Source organism: Pelecanus crispus, chromosome 1 (genome assembly GCF_030463565.1).
Source record: "Pelecanus crispus isolate bPelCri1 chromosome 1, bPelCri1.pri, whole genome shotgun sequence".
NCBI lineage: Eukaryota > Metazoa > Chordata > Aves > Pelecaniformes > Pelecanidae > Pelecanus > Pelecanus crispus.
Window position 1 is genome coordinate 46558898 of NC_134643.1, and position 13008 is coordinate 46571905.

The 13008-nt window shown below is 35.1% G+C and overlaps 1 protein-coding gene across 2 annotated transcripts in view; it reads right to left on the reverse strand.

Moving 5' to 3' along the window:
* Window positions 1-11400, reverse strand: part of PPFIA2 (PPFI scaffold protein A2) — a 345661-nt gene extending 334261 nt beyond the window's left edge. For both annotated transcript variants that reach the window (XM_075727716.1, XM_075727714.1), the window contains exon 1: window positions 11152-11400. In XM_075727716.1, coding sequence (XP_075583831.1) covers window positions 11152-11400 — 249 coding nt within the window. The remainder of the gene's footprint in view (window positions 1-11151) is intronic.
* Between the last annotated feature and the right edge of the window lie 1608 nt (window positions 11401-13008).

Genomic DNA, 13008 nt, shown 5'->3' on the forward strand with positions numbered 1-13008 from the left:
AGCTGTTATGACTACAGCTGTTATGAGAACTAGAAAAAAACCCATGACTATAGCTGTTATGAAAACTATGGTGTCTATAATTTTGATGGCAACAACTTCATTTATAAGGACTTGGATAACCATCTCTGCTCTATTCTGTTGACCAGCACCACTGTATTTTTCATCTCATATTCAGTCATGTGCCTTTATAAGCATTCAGACAATGAGCCATCAATAGTTAATGTAGCAGTTGATGTGCCTGGTTCAAGCTAAAATGATAGCAATGTTTATGAAGCAGATACAGAGTGAAATGGGAATACACAGTCTTGTTGCTAGCTTCAGGCATTCACCACATGTTCCTCCTCATCTAAATATTTATGTTTCTGTCTTTTTTCTCGTATCCCAGCTTTTTCTTCTGCTGGACTGTCACATCAGTCTTCTTCAGTCATCAAGTATTTATTACAAAGTCCACAGCTTTTAAGAGAAAATCTCCTGCTTACAAATATTTGCAATATGCTACTGAATACACAGAACTTCACAAGAGCAAGGAAATAAACTCATACGTGAAAAGAATTCAAGTAATTACTTGTATGTACAATTATACCTGTGATTGTGCTCTGTTGGGAACATGCTGGCAGATTAAAAAAAAGACAGTCTAAAGAGGAGCCAGCTAAAGCATTGTCCTACCTACACCACTGATACAGCCACTCTGTGTTTTGACAGATAATATTAGTTAGGAGTCATCAACCAGAATAAAATTGGTATTTAGTACTATGCAAACAACTTTTATTCACTTTTATGTAGAAAAAGAACAGCCATGCATACATGTTCTGTAAGTAACTGAGGAAGGTAACAATCTTTCCTAAACGTTTCTAAGATTGGACACAACTAATATTTCAGCATTGTGTTCCACTTACACCATTGTAACTTAATAATGCCAAGTTTCCTTTGAATTCCACATGCTCTGTCTCTCCATCATACACTTAAATCCTGTAACAAAATAATGTACTTACCTCTATATTTAGTCTATCAGAATTAATTTAATAATGTTTAATATCTAGTCTTTTGCATACATACCAATATGCTTCCCTTAATATTCATATCTTGAGATAAACAGCTGAGATAACTAGCAAAAAAAGCATCATTCCAATTTGTTTATGAAAATATCTATGCTCGTATTTAGTAATCTAAACTGATTTTGGCAGTCACAAAGACTTGCTACTTGCACTGACTTCAGTGGGAACTGCATGGGTTCAGAACATCAGAAAATGAAGACATTTTTACTTAGTAGCCTGAACAACTGTTCTCTAAGACAGTGGAAATGTCCTAGAGATAGCAACAAGCACTGGATTAAGCTATAATTTTTGCACATGAATACTGAGTGCCTCACTGGACCTCTGAGACAGAAAACTTGGAACTTCCACTTTGTACAAGAGAAGGTTTTTATTCAAAAAAAGTACTGATTATTCATTCAAATATACAGGATGCCGTTGGTACTCTGTGTTCTTCAGCATAGCCAGAAAAAATTAAAATGGGGAGAAAAGCCATCATTCCATCTTTATCACAAGAATGAGAACTATTTTAAGAACAATAATGGGAGTCAAACTATTATTTTTACCCAAACAGCAAATACTTGAAATTGCTTAGCCAGTGTCCAATCTTAAATGAACAAAATTTATTTTCAACGATTTAAAAATGTGTTTTTTTTTTTTTTCTGGTGGGCTGTTTTATTTTTGTATCTGTGTCACTATATGTATCTACATGTATGTCACTATTTTGTATCTATGCACTATATGCACACACATTTAAACAGAAAATACAACCTCAGAATAAGGCCCTACTGACTTACTCTTGTGTTTCTACATCTTTCTTGTCCCTGGCAGTAAAACATTCATTGTTCATCAGTATTGGAAGAAACCACAAGGCTAACAACAAAATTCTCTAATCAGAATCCTATTAAAGCTTATATTGATCAAATTACATAAACTAGTTCAATAAAACAAGGTCATTACATTTCCCTCTTTGGATTTTCCCTTCTATCGTGCCTCCAGTAAGCATTTCTAAATAAGTGGTATCTTATTAGATGAACTAAAACCTTAATGATTACATGTATATTTCTATTACCAATTTTATCACTGAATTATTGTAGCTAACAATTAGAGTTTAGCTGAAATCTGTGGGGTACTAAGAGATATCTAAAGATTATTTTTAACATTGCAGTCCCACACCCCAAACAATTCTACTGTCTATATCCAGAAAGAACAAATTTTCAAATACTCTTAATATAATATTTATTAGAGACAGAAAAAAATATTTTTGCAACATCTTGAAGAATTTATACTTAATTAGAACTAGGTGTTTAGATCTCCACCAGAGAGATTCACTGGTATCACAATATACTCAAAGTTGCTGGAAATAAAAAAAATAAATAAAAATAGATTAAGAAACTGGAGCCATTTCCCCTCCATGTTCCTTATCAAGACCAAAAAGAAAGTGTGACTTTAATTCTTTAGTACTGGATATTTTCCTGTCTGTTGTAAAGATTCATAGTAAAGATACTTTATATAAAATTCTGAAGAGGCTAGTATAGAAACAGGCAAGTCAATTGTTCTGTTGTACATGTAATATTAGAAGGTCTTTCATAAAGTTGTAAATTTTTATGAAATATTTCAGCAAATGAAAAGTTACACATTTGTTTGCTAGCTACCATTAACAGAGTTGTTTATTATTGCTATACAATTTCTCAGAGGAGGATGCTGTCTCAGATGGACTACATAACCTTTAAAGGTCCCTTCCAACCCAAACTATTCTATGATTCTATGAAATAGATTAATATGTATTTCAGTAACACCCTCTTCCTAGGCCTGGGTAGCTAGCCCTGCTTTGCAGGGGTTTGGACCACTTGAGTTTTAACGGTCCCTCTCAATATAAACTATTCTATGATCTCTACCAAAGAATAGCATATTTAGACTGCTGTACTTTTAAAGGGTCCATTTTAAGTTTAGGGGTTTTATACCCATGCACAGAAGAATTCACCTCATGTAAGTTTAGCTATCTACCCAAGCTAGGCATTAAGGCTCTTTCTGTAGTCACAAAAAAACCCCAAACCAAAACGAGAGCATTTCCAGGTTCACCCTGCCCATCTTACAGCATGAAGGAAATGGGCTCAAGCTGCGTCAGGGGAGGTTTAGATTGGATATTAGGAAAAATTTATTCACAGAAAGGGTAGTCAAGCATTGGAACAGGCTGCCCAGAGAGGTGGTGGAGTCACCATCCCTGGAAGTGTTCAAAAAACAGGTAGACGTGGCACTTTGGGACATGGTTTAGTGGGCATGGTGATGTTGGGTTGATGGTTGGACTGATGATCTTAGAGGTCCTTTCCAATCTTAATGATTCCTAGTTTTTGCTTTCATTAAAAAATAATCCAGCCCCCAAGCCAGGAAACATGAAATTACTACTCTACCCTTAACTGGTTTAGTGGTGGACTTGGTAGTGTTAGGTTAATGGTTGGACTGGATGATCTTAAAGGTCTTTTCCAACCCAAACGATTCTATTATTCTATGATTCTAAATGAGAGACCAGTTAGATCAAAGCCCAGGCTACACCTGAGAAACATTAAAAAGGTAAAAAAACAGAAAGGAAACCATTTCAGAGATTTGATGAACAGCAAGTTTAAGTGACTGACCTATGGTTTCATAAGGCATTAGAGGCAGACCTAAGTACTCCTGAGCTTTTCTAAATCACTGTCCAAGTGTCTTGTTTTACAAGACTCATTTTCTTGCTGTGCACTCATATGCCAAGTACAAACTCTCGAGCATATAGTACCACTTTTTCTATAGTCAAACTACTTCTGCGGACTGAATGGGTAGAAGTAGATGTGAATACTGCCATTCCTCACTACTCTACTTAAATTCATAAGTAGGTAGGTAGAAGTACAAAGATACATTATCTGTAACTTACCAGAAAGAATTGCATGTGCACTTTTATCCCGTAGGCACAAGTTATACCTTCCAAAGAAGGCTGCTCTTTCAAAATACGGCCACTCTTACTTCTAATGAAAAACCCCCTGTTTTCTAATTAGGTACCTGTCTTGCTACAATCACTTTAAAAATCAGTATAATTTAAAACCAAATAGAAATGATGCAACAATGGTCAATATTTTGATTACTCATATAATGCATGAGAGATATAGTCTTTGGGATATTTAAGACCTTTTTCCTTTAAAAAAAAAATGCACTGCTTCATTGTCTTCAACTTCACTTTGCAGAGACAGGAGACAGTTCAGAACAAGAAAAGTATATCTGCAATCTCCAAAGGCAATCTGTTCATCACTGACTGAATGCAGTTGTAATATGACCCTCGATTTTCCTGCAATGTTTCTAGCAGCTGAGTGACCCTGAACAAAGAAAGTAAGACATGATCTACAGTGGGTTGTCTCCTCACTCCTTGATTCAATTGCTCCTCAGTCCTACTGTAGAAATGCAGATTAACTTTTTCAAAATATTTTCAAATTTTTTAACGAAAGTAAGCATGGAAGTGACATCTATCTGTTCAAGACAGGAAAAAATACGAGTTTCTCAGTTTTCAAAGCAGACAGTTTAATATGAAGGAAAAGAGCCATCTTCTATAGGGGACAGCTAGACAAATGAAGAATTTGGTTGTTTCAGGGGCATTCCTACCAACAAACAGGTTGTAATTTAAAAAAAAAAAAAACAAATGTAAACTGCTCTGTAGAAATATCGCATTTTAATTTCCATAAAATTTTACCCTAGTACAGAACACTGAACAAGTATGAAACATTGTTAAATTAAACTTCATGTTGTATTTTGAGATGTAAATTGGCAACCTACTTCAATTAGTTGAAACTAAATTCTCCTAAATGATTCTATGAATCTATGATCCTATTCTGTGATTCTGAATGGCCTAATTATCCCATTTTCTTATAGAGAGATTCTATATGATTAAGACTGAATGCTTAACTTTTAGACAGCTTTATTAGTCAGAATGAATTGTACTATAAAAGACATAGCATAGGTGCAGATTCCGATCGTCAGAACATGAAAAGAGTTATAGCCATGTAAAAAAAAAAAATCTACTAACATAAATGCTCAGTGAAATCAGAACTTAGACCTTCTTTACAAAAATCCAGCAACTGCCCAGTAAAGGAGATCAAAACACACATGAAGGGAAGATTTGGTAAATAAATAGATATTTTATGTATTCTTTAAAGCAACAAAGACTATGTACCAACATATTTTACCCACTTGAAAACATCAGCATCACTACAGCAATGTCAGTGATGGTATGGCATTTCCATCATCTATGAATTTTCACTAAAACCAGATTTTTTTATTCAAAGACTGAGCAAAATCAATGTAATACTGTAAATCAAAGCACTAGTCAATGTATGCAGGTCATCATCTACCACTTTCAGTTGGAACAATATTTCACCTATGAAGTTTGCTTTCAAACTGTGATTATCACAGGCTTTTCAGCCTTGCAACAGCATTTCTCTAAGCTCTTTTGGACTCTGTAGTGTAAAAACGCTTTAGCAACATTTAAAATTTAAAAATGCTGACTTCATGAAATAAGCACAAAACTTCCAAAAAATTGTTGCAATATCATTGACTTAATATTAAAGTAAAAAAAAAAATCAGTATTTTATTTTGATTCAAAGGACTTTAAAGGAATTTAATATTTAATAATTTAATAATTTAATATTTGTATTAAAATTATATAAACATTCAAATCAAACCACTGTATTTGAAAACTTAATTTGAAATTTATTTTCTCAGAATCATCCACATTATAATTCTGTTATTAGTCCAGATTCAAAGTGAAAGTAACTCACTCATCAGAGTGAAAAGATCTTACACATTTTCATCAATCCTTTAATAATGAGCCCAGTGATGTCTAGCTAAATTCCTAGTGCAGGACAGGAGAAAGAGACTGACTTTGGCAATTACCAGAGAAATTGTCTTGACTTTGACAATCCTCAGGATCCACTTCATCTTAAAGTCTTTCAATGTGCTCACAAAGTTGTTCTACTTTATCATCTTACACAGCCAGAAGCCTGGGCCACATTGTTATCCCTGTTTCTGGTAATATAATATTCAAGAGGCAATGGGCACAAACTGAAAGAGAGGTTCCCTCTGAACATCAGGAAACACTTTTTTAATGTGAGGGTAACTGAGCACTGGCACAGGTTGCCCAGAGAGGTTGTGGAGTCTACCCTCAGAGATATTCAGGAGCCATCTGGACACAGTCCTGGGCAGCCTGTTCTTAGTAACCCTGCTGGAGCAGAAAGGTTGGACAAGGTGACCTCCAGACATCCCTTCCAACCTCAACTGTTCTGTGATTCTGTGAATATTAATTTCTAAGTAAATCACTAAGCAAGTACATTATTAATGAACAAAATATACATATTTGACTAGTGATGACCTATGAACACCTTCATGTAAGTAATATCTCAGCATCTTTCATACCTTGAAACTTATTTTTGCAAGACTAAAAGAAACAATGAAACAACCACAAAACAAGCTTAGTTCAGCATTGTTTATCAGAGCATATTTATAATTATTACAACTCTCATGATTCACTATGCATCTTACAATAACATAAATCGTATTTTGTCAACGTTTGTTTATAAAGCAACTAATATAGGTGACATTTTCAATTTAGCTTAGAGAAGATTATGGTGAAATTTGCTTGAGAAAGTTGTAACTAAACATTTTCCTCTTTCTACCACTCAAAACAGGAGTTACAGTTTCTAACTACAGTTACTACCCTTTTTAGAAGAGCACTCATGCTACAGAAAGAGACCTAATTTTACTCAAATAAAATAAAAACCACACTGTAAGTAGGCTTCCCCATTACTGTAGAGTTGCATTGTATTTAGCAATTATTATTCTTTTGCTGGACTCAAGAGTCATGACCTAAATACAATAAACTCCTGTCATAAGGGAACATGTAGTGCAGACCCAAATACACTTTCCTTAGATGCTTCCACTGTCAACAGGCAGCTTTGGGAAGAATAAACAAGACCACTTGTGAACTAGATTCTTAGTATCAGAAGACCTATTACACACAGAACACTTATCAACTTCACTGTACTATCACGTAATTCTAATAGTTTTAGTAAAAATATTCAGACTCATGTTTCGTTCTTTGTGTGAATGATCCCAGACAAAGTGGAATCTCTCCACAGTAAAGTCTGAAATAAAGAAAACGAATGGTTGTTCTGGGTCAAGTTCAGAGGTTAACCAAAGGTACTATGATATATAATGTCTTTCACACCAGTGTCATCTTGAAAACAGTCTGGGGTTTTTACCCTGTCCTTCCCTAAGAAGGATGGACTCTGAATGTCATTCCTTGATAATTCAGGAATGAAATTCTTCTGATTAATTGTATATCTTTCTTCATGGTACCTTATATTCATTGTTTCCTCCATCAACATTATTTTTGGCTTAAACCATTTTTTTCATCTTTACCTAGTCACTCCGTCTCCCTGCCTCTCCAAGAAAATTTATGAGATCACTCATATTCCCTCTCAACTCAGTTTTGCCCAGAAGTAAGAAAACTTCAATTAGTCTTTTCATGCAGAAGACGTTATTGCCTCTTTGCTCCAGCATTCTTTTTCTGAATCTCTTCCAGCTTGAGGTTGGCTCTCAATCACTACTGAGCCAAAACCCAGACAATAAAGTTCAAACCACCCCTTGGTTTAACTGCATTAATATTTATCTATTTCTAATAGAAAACTCTTACATAATACATTTCAGAATGATATTTGCCTTTTTTACACCCACCTCCCATTGGCTGCCTACAACCATTCTATAACATATATTTTCCCTCTCCACTACTGCTACCTAAAAGGTCAGAACATAAATTTTTGTTATTAACTGCTAGATATAGGGCCCTCATCTTTGTACCATGCAGTATCATCCCACCTCTGTTACTTTTCTTGTGTAATATCATACTCATTCCCTTAGACTATTCAACTCAATTTTGTGTCGTCTAAAATTTCCACTAGAATGCTCCTTCTTCTTATGCTCTAATTAACAAAAATTGATCTCAAAACACATTCTTAATCAACTACTACTACTAGCCTCCTTCCATCCTGTCAATGTCTACTGTAAGTGAAACTTTTCCTCTCTCTCTTTTATTACTTACCTTACTAATTATCTTACTTTTTCTTACTCACTTCCCATCTACTAGTAATTCAAATGGGGCCACTTCAAAAGATATCTATTTTAGGGATATTATAGTTCCCTAGTCTAACAATTCTGGTACCAAAGAGTGATGCTGAGTTATTCTGTGTAAAGATAATTTTGGTAAACCCTTGTCATATTTTTAAGTTAACTTTTTGACTTATTATTAGTTTTTCCTCCAAAATCAGTTTTAAAGACTTCTCTATTATTACATTTAGTCTAAACTGGTCTGTAATTGCCTGCTCATTTTTGTCTTCCTTCCTTAAACATAGCTGTTCAGTTAAACATAGATGTTCATAAAATTAAGACTGCTAATCTAATGGAAATAAAAATTACTTCAATGATTGCAATTAACAAGACAACCGTATTTCTATAACTCAAATTTGAAAGATATAGTTAACTCTAGAAATTGTTCTGTTGCAGTATAGATCAGTAAAAAAAATTAGAGCCATGTACAGTCATACTTTGCATTTTGGTTACAGCATTAACAGCTGTAGCTGTAACAGCATTAACTAAATATCTTAAGATTCATATTTAATGTTATTTATTTTTTCCTATTTCCAATCAGACAAGATTTTTCAATGGCTCATTCATTACCCCAGTTTTCATGCGGGTTCTTTTTGTTAAGATTCTATTTATGAAAAGTGCATTGATTTTTCCAGATCATATTTTTAGCTGTTTAAGACAATAAACAAAACCAGTGTCCTAACAAAAATGCTTCGGAATGTAACTGCATCAATACACACTTTCTACATGCAAAGCACTATGTAAATGCTAAGAAATAATTGAATTTTGAAAACCACTCAAGAAATCAAGAGCTAAAAGAAATCTATGCTGATAAAGCAAGACTCATTAGATGTCAAGCGATAACTAAATAATAATCATCATATAGTTATTGTATATTTATGTATTCTTCTCTTAAATCGATTGAACACAGAATTCTTCCCCTCCATGATGCAAGTACTGGGTAGCATTTTGTCATATGGCTATGTCAGGGAGCTAGCAATCTAAGCTTGCCATTCATAAAACCATAAACAAAAAAGAAAATTGTAAAAGTACTATGTAGACTACCTGAAGTCCAGAAAGGAAGCTAAATAATATGGCAGTCATGTGGAAGTTATTTTCTTGGAAGGCTGTTATTACTAGAGTGTTATATTATTAGGCCACTGTTCTGTACTTATAGAAACAGATTTCTACTGAATTGAATTACTTACATGAAGATCTAGACAACCTAATTGATGGGAAAAAAACCTGGTTCTGCTTTAAAGTGCAAGCAGTCAGTCACACAGTTTCTCATACGGGAAATCCACATCTCTGCTTAGACATATGGATGAATGCTACCTGAAATGCGGATTCTTAATGGTACATGGTAGTGCAATGTGTTCACCTGACAAATCAATTACTTTTAGGGGGTGTATGGCTATCATTCAAAAACACACAACACCAACATTTACTAGAAAAAATAAAGATTAAAATCATATCATGATCCCGTTCCTTAGAATTTCTTTTAGGCTCTGTATCACATTTATGCTGAGTATTATTTTCCCTAGCTAGTGTCCTGCATTTTAGCAGAAGTTTTGTTTATGTGAGACACAGAAATACTAAGGCTTAGACACGGGCTAGTGCTCAATAGAAACACCTCACTACGGGCTGAGTGGAGAGTGCCTCTGTACTAACCGGCACACCAAATGGGGGTTCATAGATGCAGAACCTCCTCTCTTTTTCAGATATCTAGCAATAAATCTTTGAATAAAGGATCTATGCTGTCTTTCACTTATTCTTTCATACTCTTCTATGAAGAGACACCAGTGAAAAAGAAGGTCAACTGCCCCAAAATTAGAGAAAAACAAACAAACAAAAAAACCCCTTGATTTTACTGTGTATCAAGATCATTGCCACTCCTTTTTGTTTGACCCAAGCCAAGTCATTCTTATTGCCTGGAGCTAATGCTGAAGTTGCTAATGCTATTCTTCAGTGATTACAGTCTCCCTCTTTTTCAGCCCTGGCCCAAGATACTCCAATAACCTGCTGGGGTTAGCCCTTATGCAACTGCTTCTGTTCCTTTTTCCTGTTCTAAGAACTTTCTCACTGATTTGATTCATGCTTACCACCTCCTTCTTCCAATCACACAGCTGAATCTGTCTTCCTTCCTCTCTAGCCACCGTCTAATAGGTATACAACTTTGCCCAGGCAAGTACGCCCAGGCACTCACACTTACAACCCAATTCTCTTGCAAGTGACAGTTGGGAGATGCGAAGAAACTAACATGGAGAAAACCTGCATTTTGACTCATGGTATATTTCAAATCTCTGGCCAGATACACAGACTGAACTAAGATGTTTCTTTACTTTTAATTCTAGTATATTGAAAAATAATGTTATATTGATATATACTTTTGAAATATAATATCGTATTATTATTTTAACTGAAGTAATGCATTCTTCAGTTCCTAAAAAAAAGACCAAAGTAATTTTATATAATGAAATTTATATAATTATTTTTAAAATTAATAAAAATATTAAGATATCAGTTGGTTTTGGTTTTGTGTGTAGTTCATTATTTAACCTACATGAAGTAGTTTTATTTCTTGTAACACTATTTAGAAACTCTCATCTGGAACAGAGTCTGTAGAAAACATCCTCATTCTTTTTTTCTTCTAGAACTTTAATTTAAATGATCCCTCATCTGTTGTAAATGCTAGAGCAACAGCCAAAAGAACCAGTAGCTACAGGCCTTCGTCTTGCACTCCTTGAAGTCAACAGCGTTACTCCTACCCATAACTTTGAAGAGAAGACAGGTCGCAAAGAGGTCAAACCAGGTACTATTAAATCAATAGGAGTTCTGCAGCCGACCTCAACAGGAGCAGAAATTGGGCCTCAAGGAATAAATACTGATTAGGGATAAAGTAAGTGGCATTAAGTAGAAAATTGGTGAACCTAAAAAAAATTCTTTATAAACTACATACCTGAGGCAGTGCTGAGTTAAGCTGTCGCTGGAGGGAGTCTCTGTCATAGATGACATCCTGTAGGCGTTGCTGGGCAAGTGACAAGCTTTCCTGTGTCTCCCGAAGAGTATCAAGGAGACGGTCCCTTTCATCCAGCATGTTCACCATCAGCTGCTCAAAGTGAGAATCCGAGTCTGAGCCGCTGCTTTGGGACCCCCGTTGACTCATCGGGGTGTCCTCGTTTATCGTTGGCATCACTTCACACATCATTTCTTTAAAAAAACACAAATCAAGGAAAAGCTCTTCAGTAGAAAAACATTTGAGGGGATTTCATAAGAGGAATTAACTCTGTCACATGGACAAAGTTAGTAGATTGCATTGTACCCTCTTTCAACTTTGTGCTTTCAATGTTAATCAGATGGTCGATAGACAGGGATTAAATACAGTGACTAATTCCACAAAGCAAAGATTTTGAATGTGCTTCCTAAACTAAGGGAAGAATGAGTGGAAGGAGATGGAGGGTAACAGAATATTTTAAATTATTAATAGTTTTGCAAATAATGCTGTCTTAAAATGACAGAAAAAACTTCCTCTGCAATTGTAGTCTCCTTTATAATTGATTTTCTCCCCTCTCTTACTTAATGCCATTGTTGAACTGTTGGTATTGATGCCAATAGCTGCCATTAATTGCCAGATTTTGTCCTGCTCTAGGCATTTCTACAGTACAGCTCAGGCTAACCATTGATCCAGTATCATGCTGCCTTAACAATGCCAGGTTAATCTATTTTTCTATCTAGTTATTCCCACCCTCAGGGGAAATTATTCTCCAGTGAGCTCGTTCAGTAAGAGGTCAAGAACTAGAAACTCTCTGCTAATTACCATCCCTGTGATATCTTGTGTAAATTGAATTACCAGGGACAGAATCACTGTTGTTTGTTTCCTGAAAACAGTCCTGAGCAGAGCAAATAAGATCACCTAGTCCCATTCTTCAATTATAAAGCTTCTTACGTAAACCTCAAAACCTCAGTTTGTTTATGGGGAGAAGCTTATGCTATGAGATACTGGCTTCAGCAGATGGAAAAAAAAAAAAAAGAAACCAAAAACCCCAAAGATATGACAGGTCTAAAGCTCAGATTTTTTTTAAAAAATAAAACCACTGTGTTAATAATAGATTATATCCACCCAATGAAAGTCACCAAAAGAATCAGAAATTGTTTTTCTAGTATGACTGAAGAAGTACAGTACACATAACTTTATACATACTTAAGGATTAATTTCTGGAAATTCTCTTATTGTAGTAACTATTGGAAGCCTTTTATCTCAGCAAGTGGGATCAAGGTGCTTTGGGTTCATCTACTGGAAGTTAAAATATTTTACCTAGGAGTTTGCTGTGGACCTTCTGGACATGAACTTTGTCTACAATACATGTGCCTGACACATCCACTGTTAAGTATGCCATCATGTAACATTCCCACCATTTCAGTCTCAGTACTATGATGGATTAGCTCTACATATTCTTAAATCTGGTCTGCTTTCCAAAGTAGGAAAATAAACTCGTGAAATTGGCATTTATGAAAAAGGGAAGATCTAGCTGTTACAGAATGTAACTTAAAGACAGGCCGTGCACCAGGGAACAAAAGAGCTAAGACACCTGTACTGAATTCATTAAAACCGACTCCTCCTACCATCACTAAGTCCAAGCAATCCTTGTGCTAACGCTGCTTGCTGCTAAGATTTACTGGAAAAATGACATAGCTTCACTAAGATTAGCTTGCCTTGATCGTATTCTGAATGTTCATGCAGAATTTAGTATTCTTAATTTTTACTTTTTCAGCAGATGTGATAGCTAGCAAAATTGGCACGAAGCATTGGTTATTT